At 43.0% G+C, this 15,822-nt stretch overlaps 3 protein-coding genes across 5 annotated transcripts in view; 2 read left to right on the top strand and 1 right to left on the bottom strand.

Moving 5' to 3' along the window:
* The window catches only part of angel1 (angel homolog 1 (Drosophila)), a 12,863-nt gene extending 4,902 nt beyond the window's left edge, over positions 1-7,961 (bottom strand). Inside the window, exons 1-7 of one of the 3 annotated variants that reach the window (XM_031278709.2) lie at positions 7,846-7,961; positions 6,322-7,326; positions 5,958-6,181; positions 5,754-5,823; positions 5,217-5,659; positions 4,270-4,411; positions 10-98 (exon numbers count right to left, since the gene is read on the bottom strand). In XM_031278709.2, coding sequence (XP_031134569.1) covers positions 37-98; positions 4,270-4,411; positions 5,217-5,659; positions 5,754-5,823; positions 5,958-6,181; positions 6,322-7,326; positions 7,846-7,912 — 2,013 coding nt within the window. In that variant the 5' untranslated portion in view covers positions 7,913-7,961 and the 3' untranslated portion in view covers positions 10-36. Of the gene's footprint in view, positions 1-9; positions 99-4,269; positions 4,412-5,216; positions 5,660-5,753; positions 5,824-5,957; positions 6,182-6,321; positions 7,327-7,604; positions 7,786-7,845 lie in introns of those variants that run through there. The other 2 variants (XM_031278707.2, XM_031278708.2) reach the window with 2 other exon arrangements.
* Positions 7,962-8,011: 50 nt separating this feature from the next.
* LOC116035559 (leucine-rich repeat-containing protein 74A) lies at positions 8,012-12,536 on the top strand. The gene is made up of 13 exons (XM_031278718.2): positions 8,012-8,526; positions 8,779-8,954; positions 9,040-9,147; positions 9,259-9,352; positions 9,545-9,594; positions 9,716-9,797; positions 9,921-10,006; positions 10,079-10,273; positions 10,355-10,450; positions 10,638-10,781; positions 11,004-11,108; positions 11,346-11,431; positions 11,696-12,536. The coding sequence occupies exons 1-13, from the start codon at positions 8,418-8,420 to the stop codon at positions 12,297-12,299; spliced, it is 1,935 nt and encodes a 644-aa protein (XP_031134578.1). The 5' UTR covers positions 8,012-8,417; the 3' UTR covers positions 12,300-12,536.
* A 177-nt stretch (positions 12,537-12,713) lies between these two features.
* On the top strand, positions 12,714-14,650 carry LOC116035572 (olfactomedin-4-like). The gene is made up of 5 exons (XM_031278750.1): positions 12,714-12,785; positions 12,893-13,066; positions 13,155-13,367; positions 13,439-13,586; positions 13,695-14,650. Exons 1-5 carry the CDS (start codon positions 12,732-12,734, stop codon positions 14,522-14,524), a joined length of 1,419 nt encoding a protein of 472 aa, XP_031134610.1. The 5' UTR covers positions 12,714-12,731; the 3' UTR covers positions 14,525-14,650.
* The last annotated feature ends 1,172 nt before the right edge of the window (positions 14,651-15,822 follow it).

The raw sequence follows: 15,822 nt of genomic DNA, 5'->3' as shown, positions 1-15,822 counted from the left end.
GAAACCTACCTTTGACCTCTTGGATATAAAATGCCATCAGACATTTACTATGTTTTCGGGTTGTCTGTCTGTCCGTCCCATTCTTGTGGACAGGAACCCTGGAGGGAATTTCTTTAACTTTGGCACAAACGTCTACTTAGACTCAAGGATTAACTGATATGATTTTGGAGGTCAACATGGGCCACGGAGGCATAAAATTAACAGTAGGTACAAAATAGGGCTGCCCGATATGAGGAAAATATGCGATACCTTATTGAATATCACAACGATATAACAATATTACTTGAGATAAATAAACAGATATTAAAGTATACTCAGTTCTGCATTTCTGCTGCCTTTAGTAATCTGCTAAAATACAACAAATTGCTCGGTGCATTTAAAACTAGGGCTGTCCCAAACGATTATTTTTTTAAACGATTAATCTATCGATTAATTTTTCGATTAATCTAACGATTAATTTTTCAATTAGCAATTATTTTCCCATTGCTCAACTATTAACAATTTACACAAAACAAATTTCAATAAGGTTCAAATCTCTATTTATTAAAATTGTTTAACACTGCACTGTTCAAGTAAAATGAATTTGTAGTGCAACCTGAAGCCAAAATAAAGTGACTTTCAGGAGGAATACAAAAATAAAAACTTAAAGTAAACAGAGCAAGTGCAAAAAGAGTAGCCTGTATTTGCTTTGCTGTCTTAAAATCCATTTCAACATCAACAAAAATACATTAAAACACAAAACTTTTATTTTCCACCTTAGTTGTGAATCAAAACAGTTATCAAAATTAAAAAATTCTGGTAACACTGCTCACTCAGAGTAACATTAATAAAACTGGTTGTGCTTTTGGATAGGGGTGCACCAGTCAGATACTCAGGATTGGTATCAATCCGAACTGTAATAATTGAACTAACTAAAATGCAAAGGAATGTAAACAACAAAGACTTTTTAGTGCAAACTGCATAATGACACAAACCTTTAACAATAAACTTGGTGACTGCCCTGTTGTCAACATTGAACTAATGGAGAACTAACTTAAGTGCAAAGGAATGGAACTGAATTGCCTTGTTGCTGAAAGGTGCTGTAGAAATAAAGTTGCCTTGCCTTACAACCTCAGCCTGTCAGTCAGCCACCAGGGCACAGAAACCACTGTTGTGCCTGCATGTCTCAGGAGGAAGTGTCACCGCGAACACTTTCGGCTCGCCATTAATATCATATCGCAGCAAACGCTGTCTGCGTTAAGTTTTGAAAACTGTAACCACACTTGAAACCAATTTATCAGCATTACAGTGACTCTCTGGGACTTCAACATAACTGCAAAGCCGACGTAGTTCTCCCGCACCTCTGCGCGCGCGCACGTGTGTGTGTGTGTGTGTGTGTGTGTGTGTGTGTGTGTGTGTGTGTCGAAGCTCCGCTGTCTGTCAATATGCAGACAGGACAGATTTAAGGCCGGTTACACACTGGATGCGTCGCGCGAGCGTGGCGTTCCTGTTGCGTCTCAGACGCGTGGCGGCTGCGTGGATTTTTCTGTGTCCTACACACCAGAAGCGTGTCTGACGCGTCACGCGGCGCTGCTCCTGCAGCTAGGAACAGGGAGGGCTGATCTCGGGACATAGCGCCGACAGATTCAAACTCTGAAAAATGGGTAAGTGGGCTGTCTGTTTGTGGATGTTGGACCGTCACTCAGAACACACACTACGTTGTTATTGTAGCCTATCCTACCCTTTATATATAGGCTTGTTCGACATATGGGGAGAGAGTTGTTAAACATAAATATATAGCCTACTGATTTGATAAAAGCAAGACAACGTCGGCAGTATTGACTTCACGCTCGCGAGACGCTTCCGGTACAGATCCATATGTCCGACACGACTGAAGCGTGGTGTCGCGACGTCATACATCCAGGGTTGATGCTCCACGCCCTTGACCGGCAGCTGATTGGACGAACGCCTGACGTTGGTTTGGCTTCTCGAGAATTTCAACAGTGTCATGGCGGCTCGTTGAGAATACGGTCTAGTATTTTACGAAAATAGTTCACCGAAACGTGTTTCTGAAAACATTTTAAGTGAGAAATAGGCCATACAGTTACTGAATCTGTCTTCATTTCAGATCAACAAAGGTCAGTTTAAAAGATTTTCGTCTACTTCTACTGGATAGTCGCGTCACGTTCAACGGATTCATTTGCATAAAGATGGGCATCGGCGAGCTTCTTGACGTGCAACATTTTCTCAAATGCAGCGCCGCCTTCCCGGAATGCTTTGCGTGCACGTTGAAGTCGCTTGACGTCACCCATAGGAATAGAGTGGAGCGCGGCGCGACAGAAGCGTCGCACGGCCAGGTGGATCTGCACCGTTACGGTGAATCCGTTGAACGCCAGGCGACTATCCAGTAGAAGTAGACGAAAATCTTTTAAACTGACCTTTGTCGATCTGAAATAAAGACAGATTCAGCAACTGTATGGGCTATTTCTCGCTTAAAATGTTTTCAGAAACACGTTTTGGTGAACTATTTTCGTAAAATACTAGACCGTATTCTCAACGAGCCGCCATGACACTCTGTTGAAATTCTTGAGAAGACAAACCCACGTAAGGCGTTCGTCCAATCTGCCGGTCAAGGGCGTGGAGCATCAACCATGGATGTATGACGTCGCGACACCACGCTTCAGTCGTGTCGGACAAATGGATCTGTACCGTTAGAGCTTACACACTGCCTGCGTGAGACGCGTCTCGAGCCGCGTGCCTGCTAGAAATAGAACCGACGCCTATTTTTCACGCGAGACGCGAGGGTGTTGGAAGCGTTTCCATGCAAAATAGAATAGGAAAATATGTTTATATGTCATTTAGACACGAATGCATATTAATAAATGACATCTTGATGTTTGAAAGTCTCTAGGTTTTGACATCAATGTAGCTATAAATGTAATAAAAAATTTCAGAGAAAAGATTTTCAAATATAGCACCTGTCATACAGAACGAAATATTCTGTAACATATTTTGCAGTCAATACTGCCGACGTTGTCTTACTTTAATCAAATCAGTAGGCTATATATTTATTTTAAGTTTAACAACTCTCCCCATACGTCGAACACGCCTATAAAGGGTAGAATAGGCTACAATAACAACGTAGTGTGTGTTCTGAGTGACGGTCCAGCTACACAAAGTTGTTATAAACAGACAGCCCACTTACCCAGTATTCAGAGTTTGAATGTGTCGGCGCTATGTCCCGAGATCAGCCCTCCTTGTACCTAGCAGCAGGAGCAGCGCCGCGTCACACACGCTTCTGGCCCGGTGTGTAGGACACAGAAAAATCCACGCAGCGGCCACGCTTCTGACGGTGCAGATCCACCTGGCCGTGCGACGCTTCTGTTTCCAGGAAGGCGGCGCTGCATTTGAGAAAATGTTGCGCATCAAGAAGCTCGCCGATGCCCATCTTTATGCAAATGAATCCGGTGAACGCGATGCGACTATCCAGTAGAAGTAGACGAAAATCTTTTAAACTGACCTTTGTTGATCTGAAATGAAGACAGATTCAGCAACTGCATGGCCTATTTCTCGCTTAAAATGTTTTCAGAAACACGTTTCGGTGAACTATTTTCGTAAAATACGAGATCGTTTTCTCAACGAGCCGCCATGACACTCTGTTGAAATTCTCGAGAAGCCAAACCCACGACACGCGTTCGTCCAATCAGCTGCCGGTCAGGGGCGTGGAGCATCAACCATTGATCTATGATGTCGCGACACCACGCTTCAGTCGTGTCGGACATATGGATCTGTACCGTGAGACGCAACAGAAACACCACGCTCGCGCGACGCATCCAGTGTGTAACCGGCCTAAGCTTGCGCTTACGCGCTCAGATGCTTTTTTTTGACCCAACGTAGTTCAGGCGGCAGGCTGGCGGCCGCCTAAACTGCAAAGTGCTGCGGGAAACCCTGCTATTTTTAGATTTACACGTGAGTGACGCTCATAGACAGTTAAAGAAACGCGCCGCATCGACGCAAATTATTTGTGTCGACGCATTTACGTAATCGATGACGTCGACGAATCGTCCCAGCCCTATTTAAAACAATGTTTTATTGAACAAAGTGAAGAATTGAATTGAATATAAAAGGGTTAAGTTTTCTACTGATTTTCTTTCAAAATCTTGTGTCTTTCGTGATAAGTCGCAGCATTTTGCGATGTGTTTATTGCACCAGTTGATATCGCGATGACGATAAAAAAATTATATATTGCGCAGCCCTAGTACAAAACATACTACGCTTTCAAACACTGACCTGATTTCTGATTCTGGCTCTTCAATGCCTCCTTGACAGTAGTGTACTGGCAGCTGTCAGTGATTCCCAGAGAGCTGGGCCACAGGGGGGCAAACAGTCTGTGACAATAGGCTTTGTATGACTGATCCTCTTGACCCGATATCTGTTGGACATGGTGAATACATACATGGTACAGAGGTAATTCCTGCAAGCATCATGGCAGAAAACCTGGAACAAAGAGCCTAATATAAGTCATGTAAGAGAAGCTAGATATTTGCAGGTAATTCCACGCAGTTGTATTTTGCAGTGTTTAAGAGAGAAGACACACCAGCCCGATAATCGGGCGTCGGGCCGTCTGGCCTGGTCCGTGACTCGAGTCTGTTCGGTGTGTCCCGTGCCGTCGGCCGTCCGAGGAGCCGTTGGCATTCATTTGGGCTGACCCGACATGTTCAGTCGGGGACAGGGCAGTCGGGACTCACCCGGAAATGGGGAGCGGATGAGCCGCTCAAAATCTGACGAAAATCTTTTAAACTGACCTTTGTTAATCTGAAATGAAGACAGATTCAGCAACTGCATGGCCTATTTCTCGCTTAAAATGTTTCCAGAAACACGTTTCAGTGAACTATTTTAGTACAATATGAGATCGTATTCTGAATAAGCCGCCATGACAGTCTGGCTGTGAATTTCCGGAGAAAAAAGAACCACGTGACGCGTTTGTCCAATCAGCTGCCGGTTTTCATTTTCTGGTAAATAATCAGACTGTTAATGGAAACAATACAGAGCAGCGCCGCCTGCTGCTATGGAGACGTATTACGTTTCGCGCACACGCAGAGCGTACACTCAAGTCGGCGTCACCTCAGTGTGTTCTGAGGCATTTTTTGGACCTCGGGACCCGACTGATCAGTCCGACTGGCTTTTCTGCCGACGGTCGGCCCGTCTGGTTGGTGTGTCAGGGCCCTAAGACTCACCATCCATGCTGGTAGACCCTGGAAGTAGAGCTCGCCGGTGGTGATCAGCTTGTACAGAGGCGTGTGGGGGACAGAATTAAAGTCCCCACATAATATAAGGTTACAGTGTTTGCCTTTGGCCTTACAGGACTTGACCACGCTGTCAATTTCTGCCAGCATTATGGCGAGCTGAGCCAGCTTCACATCACCCCTGCTAGGGTTGAAGAGCAGGTGGGTGTTGGCCACGCAGAGGGGTGAGCCCTTCGCCTTGACCTCTGACCCCTGGATGACCACTGGCCGAAGCAACAAAACAATGCCCACATTGTGCCGGTCCAGCATCTCCGTCTCTGGCCTGAAGAACTCCAGCGAGGTGACCGACACCTCAAAGAAGCAACTGCTACGATAGCACGTAGCACAGCCGTCTGTCTTGGTCCCTGTACGCCGCTTGTACACACAGGTGTAACCTGGAGCGACAGCATGAAGAGACAATATATGTAATGTCTTTGTCATAATATCATCCAACATAATTGTTCCACTGTATTTTCTCAGATGACTTACCCATCTGAGACAGGACTGGATACAGTTGTTCATGGTAGTGGTTCTCCTGAACTTCTTGGAGACACAGAATCTACACACAAGAGAATGCACACAACTCATTAGTGGACACCTTAAGATTACAATTAAAATGTGTTAAGTTTGCATTTATAAATGAACAAAAGACAAATGTACAATCTATTTTGAATCAGCTGGCACTTGACTCACATCTGGTTCCCATTTCTTTATTTCCTCTAGGAGTAGGCTGCAGCGGTAGCTCCAGTCCAGCACCTCCAGGGGGCAGTGTGTGTACAGCTCCTGGTTGGCCTTTAGTAGGTCTTCAGCAAGGATGTTGTAGGACATAACAGTGAAGTCCATCGAGGCCTTTGTGAATGGGAAGGGCTCTGCGGCAGTGGCACTCTCATCCACATTCTCCCATACTCTCCACATTACTAGGTGGAAAACAAACAAATTAACAGCTGGATATTAAACTACTGGAGAGTTTAGACAAATATCACTACAGTGGGAATATTACAATTAAGAAAGCTAAAAATGAAACTGTCCCAGTAAAGGGAGATATCAGATTACTGACCTTCAAATGGCACTATCGGCTCTATTGGAGGGTAATAGCTCAAGGCAGGAAATTGCCACAGTGGGCACTGCACTTCTTCTGCCAGGCCAGGTCCTGCAGGAAAGTGCCAGCTAGTCTGTGTATCATGCTGCCCACTGACTAGGAGGGTTTGAGTGTTAGAGAGAAGGGAGGAAAGTAACAGCATAGAACCGCTTTCCCCACCATCAGCAGTTGGAGCCACATATTCATCCCAGCACTCAGTTACTTCAGCTGTAGTTTTAGCTGGAGCCATTGACTCTTCCAGGTTTTGTATCTGCATTTGTTCTTGTACTGGATGGGTAGTATCTCGTATGCTTGGCACAGCTGGAATTACTGACTCTAACAAGCGTTGTATCTGTATTTGTTCCTGTACTGGATGAGTAGTATCTCGTATGCTTGGCACAGCTGGAGTTACTGACTCTTCCAAGCTTGGTATCTTTAATTTTTCCTGCACTGATCTGGTGGTTTCTAGAGTGCTGTCCTCTGTTTGCAGGTGCTCTAGTTGTGCCCCAAGAGCTTGCTCGGAGCTAATGTCCTCAGTTGGAAAAAAACTTCCATCCTCTGTGTTTTGCTTCATATGGAACACCTCATGGTGAATAGTTATTTCTCTGTCCTCTTTCTTCGATATTTCCCTGTCCACTTGCTTGGAAGCTTCCACTTTGTCTTGTTGCTGTTCATTTCTCGTCTCTGTTTCTTTCTCCTTCAGTGCAGATTTCACCTCACTAATTTTTGAAGCATCCTCATTCTTTGTTTCTTCATACAGGACAGCCATCAGCTGTTTTTTGTCAGGCCTCATTTCGTCTTCCTTTTCTGGGCTTGGTTCTTTCATCCTTTCTTTCGTTTCTCCCTTCGTCTCACTGCATGGGCTGAGCCACTGGTCCAGCATGGTTTTCTGAGACTCTGTGAAGCTTCTGGTTGTGACAGCACCACCATGCCACACTGTGTTGCCATTAACCACAGCAGGAGGGAGACCCTTCTTTGAGACCTCTTAAAGATAAGATTCGTGTTAAAACATTGATGCATTCATACAAAGCTGAAACATACTGAACTATTTAGCTTGTGTCATTCAGTTTACCAAAAACAATGACAACCAGTGTCATATGCGACATTCTGTATCTTTCTTATTGAACATAAGAACACAGCAAAACAGTAACACGTGGGGGATGTTGTGACGTAATGAGGGAAGTCTAGAAAGGGCAAGCTAACCCACGTTTCCGCGGGCTAAAGTTAGAATTAGCTGAATAGCATAACATAATGTGGCTTACGTGCAAAAGGTGGAAATATTAGCTCATACTGGGTAATCACAGGAAAAGTCACGCCGAGTTGTAGTTTAAATCCCCATGATCCTAACGCTCAAGCCAACAAATGTCGGGCGTTCAGTCAGAAGCAAGCTAAACATAACGTTTGCAAACGTTAGCTCCTAACAGCTACCCAAATTAAATGCACATACTGACACCGACACTTTAAAACACGGACACTTGGACGAAAACATGCTGTAAGATTTACCTGAGTGTCGACTGGCCAGGTACCGTGCCAGTGGGTAGAGCGCATAATACAACACGCTGACAATCATGTTTTCTGTTCTGAAATTAGCGCATGCGCGTTCTGACGTTGTTGGTGGTCCAAATGTTTAGGGGCCAGTAAAAATGTCACTGGTATGGTTTCCTCAAGAATGTGTTTTTTTTGTTTGTCTTAATCTGGTAAAAATAAAAAATTAAATTAAAATTACAGCATTCTCTAAAGTAAGATAATATGAAAATGTACAACATCCTATAAAATGCCATTAGCCATATCATTTCACACTGTCATGCTGTAGGCCTACTTACAGCTTTGCTTGGAGTTACTAAAAAAAACACAGCATTGTTACCACACTAAGGCATTAATTGTTGATGTCACTACACAGGAAACGTTATCTGAGGGGTAGAATTACCTACTGGACAGCACAGACCTATTTCATTTCACAGTGCCAGCCCATACAGAACACACAGGAATAAATGAACAAATAACCCGAAGACTGCATTCTCTTTGTGTCTGGGAAATGGTTTCAAACAGGACATAGGTTCTGACAGCTTACAGCAATGTCGACGCTGTCTTTTGAGTCCCTCTGCTTAAAAGATGATGATTGTCCATCCCCAACTCTACCCCAGAGCATGGATGATGAGTTTGACACAGACTTAGAGTCGGATGGTAAGTAGAGCTACATTGAAGTTATTCTTGGAGTTCTTGGGTAAATACAGTGTAAGCCATTTTGCTGCTCTTACTGTAAAGCTGTACATTTGTACTGTTAATTTATAATGAGGTAAAAAAAACATTCCAAAAACAATGCAAATAAAAAGCTTGTTTTAACAAAGTGTTGCTGTGAAACATACATTTGTTACTGTATGTATAGACAAGGGCCCGTACATTGGTTCTTATGTAGTTTGGGATACTCAATTCCAGAAAAAGAGGAGAGCAACAAGGAGATGTCTATATCTGAAGTGTACCTCCAGGCCTGCAAGCTGGTGGGTGTGGTACCAGTCTCCTACTTTATACGAAACCTTGACTCTACAATCATATCCCTCAGCCACCATGGGCTAGGACCTTTGGGGTGCAAGGCACTTGCTATTGCTTTGGTGGTATGTTTAAAATGCATGTTATTGAGTGTTTTTTTGTTTTTGTTTTTTTGTTATAGAAAGTTTCTGATAAACTCTTTGTATTTAGACTGATATGCATATCAACACTCTGGAGCTGGCAGACAATCACATTCAAGCTGAGGGAGCCAAATACCTTGTGGAGATGCTGAGGGCTAATCTCACCTTGCAGCACCTGGTATGTCGGACTGCAAACCTACCTCTAGAGGGTACAAGTGCTCTTCAGGTGGAATTTGACTTTTACAGTGGATAATGCAGCGTACTGTACCAGCATCTGTTTTGCTTTCAGGATTTGTCCAACAACTATCTGAAGTCTGCAGGGGCTGAGTATGTGGCTAAAGTGTTGCTGGACAACATTTCATTGAAATCTATGAAACTTTCAGGTAATTTCAGGTAACAATAAACAGCAATAACTGCGCTGACAGTAGTGATGTACTGAGACCATGCTAGACACAATGATGGAAAGATGGAAAAGAAAACTATCCCACAAGATCTTTAAATTTAGTCATGAGATTATTATTTGTATTTATTAGTATACTTATTTTATATATTTAAACATTATTTTGTCCCAACAGGAAATAGATTTACTGATGATGATGCAAAATATTTTGCAGATGCCTTGTCAGTAAGTGATTAATAATCAGTTACTCAAACACAGACCTTTAAGCCTCATGATTACAAATTACATTTTAGTTGTGGTTTGTAATTAAGTAATGGTAGGCTATTTTTTTTTTTTTTACATGTAGACCAATTCCAGAATAAAGGAACTAGACCTGAGCCATAATGAGTTTTGTGGAAAAGGAGGGGAACATTTGGGACAACTGTTGGGTACGGTAAAAGTCACTAATCCTAATGTCCTTGTAGATGTGACGAACTTTATGAATGTAACGCCAAACAAGAGAAATTACCATGGGAAGTATTTTTCTCTGATCTTACCTTCTGTTTCTACAGCAAACAACGAGGGTCTTGAGGTGTTGGATCTTAGCTGGAACCATCTTAGAATGAAAGGGGCTGTGGCTATTTGTGCTGGACTCAAGGTATGGCTGTATAAGACATTCATTTGATCACTGACTTGGTATTCAACATCTGATCACGTTCTCCATATTTAGGTAAATATAATGTTAAAACACCTTGACTTATCGTGGAACGGTTTTGGGAATGAGGGCGCCCTGGCTATGGGAGAGGCCCTAAAATTCAACAACACTCTGGTGCACCTCAACCTCAACAACAACCGCCTCACCAATGAGGGTGTCGGCATGCTGTGCCGGGGTCTTGAGTTTAATGACACACTCCGAGTTCTACTGGTGGGTAAACAAGGTTGTATTAAGCTCATCAGTATGATGCAGATACATACAATGTGATGTTTAATTCTTACACTCCCTTAGCTGGCTTACAACTCTTTAACAGTAGAGGGGGCACTGGCCCTGGTTAATGTGGTGAAGAACACACCTAGAACTGCCTTGGAAGAGATCAACATATGTGTGAGTTACTGTGACACCACTGTCTGTCTGTCTGTCTGTCTGTCTGTCTGTCTGGCAAGCATCCTGATCTGACTGTTCTGTCATATCATTTCTATCACTGTTCAAACAAATCAAACCTTTCACAATGAAATGAAGCACAATAAATACCCTGTATCCTGTGTCTTTTTTAAACCTTTTTACCAAGCAGAATGTGCTGGTAAATGAGACCTTCGTGCATCTGTTGGAGGGGACATGTCAGGAGCATCCTGGTTTGGATGTGCAGTTTGGAGGAGTCGGAGGCTTCATTGCTAAAAAGCCACCAAAACGTGTTGATCCAATGAAAGTCATCCAGGTGTGTTTTGGTCACCTATGACAATAAGAATCCAAAAAAAACAGAAAAAAATCTGGTTACATTCCATCATTTTATATGAAAATGTAATCTTATATTTATGTATTCAAGTATTTTACTCACATATTAATTTTGTAAAACTGTCAAATGATGGCAACTCTTTCTTTGTTTGGTTCTGCGTGTATCACATAATTGTCTAAATGTCTTTTCCCAATGCTTTTGAAGGATTATTTAGATCAACGCAAGCTACGCCTGTGGGATTTCTTTCGGAATATTGACAAAGATGGCACCATGCGAGTCCCTGTTGCTGACTTCAGGAAGGCGGTGCAGGTTTCCAGATAAATTGATATCTTTAACTGTGCAGGCAGTGACATTTGCAGGGCAAAATAGCATGAAATTGTCCTCTGAAATCATGCGTGATGAGCTCACTTCTAGTCCTTCTCACAAATCTTTTCTGACGCTAAACATTGACCAACACACAGCAAATCAATAAAAGCATACTGTGAGGGATGAGTGAATCACTGAAAGAAACTGACTTTTTGATTTTTCCTTCTGTCCTGTGAAAAGCAATCAAGTATTCCTTTGGATCGATACCAGATTGAGGAGCTGGTTCAGAGACTTGATCGTGACAGGACAGGAATGGTAGACTACAGGTGAGCACATCTACTGTGATCACACTCACATGTTGGCCTTCTAAATTGCTTTACAGTGTAGGCCTGTTATGTGATAAGGTTTATTGTTGCAAAACATTGAGTGATGACATTGCTGGGAATTTGTACAATCATTAGTTTTAACATTGTTTGAACAATGGTTTAGTTGAACCAATTTTGTTTTAGTTATGAGCTGGGAATTGGTCCAGATCTTCACAGTGAATGACGTCCTAAATGAGTGATACGTTATCTGTTGTTTCTGTGCAGGGGACTGGCAGATACAAGGAAACAGATGATGAGGGATCACCGCCGCCAGCTGAGGAAGGTTGAGTCCCGTCAGAAGAAAGAGAAGCAGAAGAGCGACCGCATCCTCAAGACCTTCCAGAGCGCTGTGGAGGCTGTAACACCACGCAGCTCCATGGTCATGTCTCCAGGAGGTGCCAAAGAGGATTCAAGTGGCCCTCAGCACTTCTCTGCCACCCCTCTAAGTTCTTGGCACCACATTGTCATGTCCAACAGCAGTCGCTATTCTGTCACTAATCTGAGCAATGAGCATGTCCATCTGCCCATGTTAGGAGGCATAGCCCCTTACCGTCCCACCAGTTCCCCAGCTATGCGCTCCTACTCTCAGCCAAACCTGCTGGATGACTCCCCTCGCTCTGCTCCAGGCCAGTCCATCTCTGCCCAGGGTATACGCTCTGATCCAGAGATGGTCCACAGCAAGCTAAGCCCTACTGCTAACCACCTGACCAGGTCCAGGCCTGCTCTTGATGCCAAGCAGCCAGTGGTTAAAGCCAAAACCAAGAAAGTAAAGAAAAAGAAAACCATGAAACGTCTGGATAAAGACTCAAAGAATCAAAGTGTCAAGTGATTGTTAAACTTTAAACGTTATGATTATTTTTGCCTGACTGTTTGCTACTTTGTTACACATAATTATTAAATAAAGATAGATTTTAATTATTTGTCTTGAGATTCTAATCTCTAAATAATATGCACAGTACAGCATATTCAGCATTCAGACCATCTGGGGAAACAAAACAATTCATAACACCTGGGAACTCTGTCAGATGGTAGACCCACAAATTCTGATGCACAACCAAACATTTGATCATACCAAACAAACATCTGAGTATTTCATTTCTGTTAGCTGAAGATAACATTAAGTGTTACATCCTGGCTTGTGCCTTGGCTAACAGTGCTGTGAACTAGGATAGGTGCTGCAACCTGCAAGATGTTGAAACAAGGCTATATAAGCCCCAAAGATCCAGCTGTCCTATTCATTACAACTCTGACTGCACCAAGAATGATCAGCACTCTTTACTTTGTAGCACTGCTGAGCTCCACAATGGCCTGGGGGGTATGTATGGCATGACTTAGATCAACTGATTCATCTTTATTCTTTGAGGCTCTCACATTAGAGGTAAGCAGATCTACTGTATGTTCATGTGACCATTTCTTTTTCAGCGTGTAGGCCTTTGGAGCGAGGGGAGTGCGAAGAATGAGACAGGAGGTGGAAGTGGGGACAGGTGTTCTTGTGATGCCTTCTTGCCCAGTTCTACTTTTCCTATTAAAGACCTGGTAGCGGTAGAGCAGACAGCTGGGGAAATTTCACACAAACTGGAGCTCGAGATGGGCAAGGTGCTCAGGCATATAAGAAGCATGTGCAACAGATGATAACATATTTGAGAGGGACAAAAATGTGTAAAATGCTTTTACTTTATTTCAGCTGGACGACTATGAGACCAAGCTGACAGCATATGCTGAAAAGATAATAAAGCTGACAGCAGAAATAGAAAAAATGGAGAAGAACCCCGATGCCTACAGAGATGTTGATGTGGACGAGATGAAGGTGCAGATCAAACAGGTGGAGGCTCTGATTAAAGAGCTGCAGCTCTCCATCAGAGGCTCCACCACTGTCTTCAAGTCTCTGCGCATACAGGTAAGTCACGATGATCACTGCATCAACATATATAATGCCAATCCACTGGCAAACCATGTGTTTACTCTTAGATCACAGCCATGGTGGGGACCCTGAACCGGCTGGAGAAGACCTACGACAAGAATGTGGTTCTGGTGACGCGTCGGGAGTACGTCAAGGTGCAGCTGCAACTAGAGGAGTGTGAGAGACGCCACCAGGAGCTTTTCAACCCTAACATTGGTAAGCTCATTCACACTAATATCCACATATAAATCTAAGTCCTCTTTGGACTGAATTTGATTTTTTTCCACTCTCTCTCTCGCTCTCTCTCTCTCTCTCTCTCTGCAGGTTCTTGTGCACACACAGGTATCATCAAGGTCAGCAAGCCCATCGTAAGCCACCTGAATGCCCATCTTAATTCGGGCTACAAATATGGAGGCTGGGGAAAAGATTCAAAGCCTGTTCCTGACAGAGAATCTATGTACTGGTACTCGGGGTACACCAGTAGCTCCATTGTTGACATTAGGTTCTACACTAACTACAAGAACCTCATTCTGAGAAACCAATTCCAGCATCACAACTTACACAGCAGCTGGACTGGCACAGGGAACAATTTCATCATCCGTGACAACACTCTGTATTATCAGTGCAACAACCCATTTGGGTTAGCCAAACTGAATTTCACCACCATGAAATATGAGCACAGGGTGATTGCTAGGGCTAGCACTAGATTCTCCTACAGCAACTCTCCCAATCAGAACTTTGACTTTGCTGCTGATGAAAGCGGCCTGTGGGTTACCTTTGCCACAGAGGTGTCCAGTGGTCGGATGGTCATTGCTAAAATAAATGAGCCTTCCTTTGGGGTTGAGGAGGAATGGCAGACTAGTGTCTATAAACCAGGAGTGAGCAATGCCTTCATGGTGTGTGGCGTTCTGTATGCCGTCAGAACAGTTGATATCCAAACTGAAGAGATATTTTACAAGTATGACACCAAAACCAAACAAGAGAGCCACGTCAGTGTTCCCTTTGAGAGATTCCAGGATAAGTTTTCCAACCTAGACTACAATCCCACTGATCAGAAGCTCTACATGTACAATGATGGCTACTATGTGAACTACCATCTGTGGTTTAACCACACTGCTAAAGCCACTGTTGAACCACCATTCCTCCTGTCCTAAATCACTATCTGGGATATGATGAATTATCACATCTTGTGAATGAAGCAATGATTGTATCTTTCTTTCTTTCTTGTAATTCATGTAGTGCAGCAATTCTTCTTGATTGCTAATAAATGATTTCAAGCATTACAAATGTGTCAAGTGTGTCCTTGTGCTAATGAATAGAGTGCATTATTTTCTAATGACTATTAATTCACCTCACTAGCTTCACCTACTCATTCTAGTGCCTCACACACTTGCCAGTAGTATTGTCTATGGTGGCAGAATCATCCCAATACTTAGTTTATTTGCATTTGTAATAGTTTTTGACACTGAAAGAAAGTAGACATGCAGAACTGGATTCTGATTTATAATGGAAAATTGAACTTTAAAGGTCTGTTTCTTTTCTTATTTACTTGATCTAAACATTACAAGTAATTTCCATAAACATCCATACAAAAGGAGGAATTAGTTTCCACTATTAGACGAGCATTTTAGGCATATATGAGGCTTGATTCTAAATGTTGGATTGCAGGATTGATAAATCAAGATACTATATTGATTTTTGCTTTCTTAGTTATTCCTGATGTCCGCAGTCATGTTGACTCCCAAAAGTGGCTAGACTGGTGTTGAAACACAATGCATATAGCATAACTTTTAAACTGCAATACATCTTTTTCACAGAAGATTTCTCGACACATCGCATTAGTGAAAACACTGGTGTTAATAATAAAATTAATGCTAGCTGAATTTTAGTAGCAGTTTCAGGGTCCAGGTATTATGTTGACTGTCACACTGTCTGGGACACGTGAATAGAACAGAGCCATCATTAATGTCATTCGTAACACCAGGGCTTTTCCTACTATGACAAATCCTCATGTCTGCTGTGAGAAAAGCCTGTTTTTAATAGATTAATGGCCCGTTTACACGAAGGGAAAATGCAGATATTTTCCTGCGGTTTGGCCTCTCATTTACACGAAAACCCCGTTTTTATCACAGAAAACGATTATTTCTAAAAACTCCAGCCAAAGTGGAGATTTTGGAAAACTTTGCACGTTTGCATGTAAACTTAGACAAACGGAGGTTTAGGCAGCCGAGAGAGAGAAAGAGGAAGTGAGTCGTTGCTGTTGTTGCTATTTTCGGGATTCTGATTGGCTAACGTGGGCTTGAGCTTCTTGTTACACTGCCACCTACAGGTGTGGCATGCTCTTCACAGCATTGACAGCATATATATATACACGGGTACATGTAAACGAACACTTTTCTGAAAACATAGAGGTTCTAAATGTCCATTTATGAAAATAGCCGGCCACGTGTAA

Source organism: Sander lucioperca, chromosome 18 (genome assembly GCF_008315115.2).
Source record: "Sander lucioperca isolate FBNREF2018 chromosome 18, SLUC_FBN_1.2, whole genome shotgun sequence".
Lineage (NCBI taxonomy): Eukaryota > Metazoa > Chordata > Actinopteri > Perciformes > Percidae > Sander > Sander lucioperca.
Note: the sequence above shows the minus strand (reverse complement) of the source record. Positions and strands in the feature narration are given on the sequence as shown.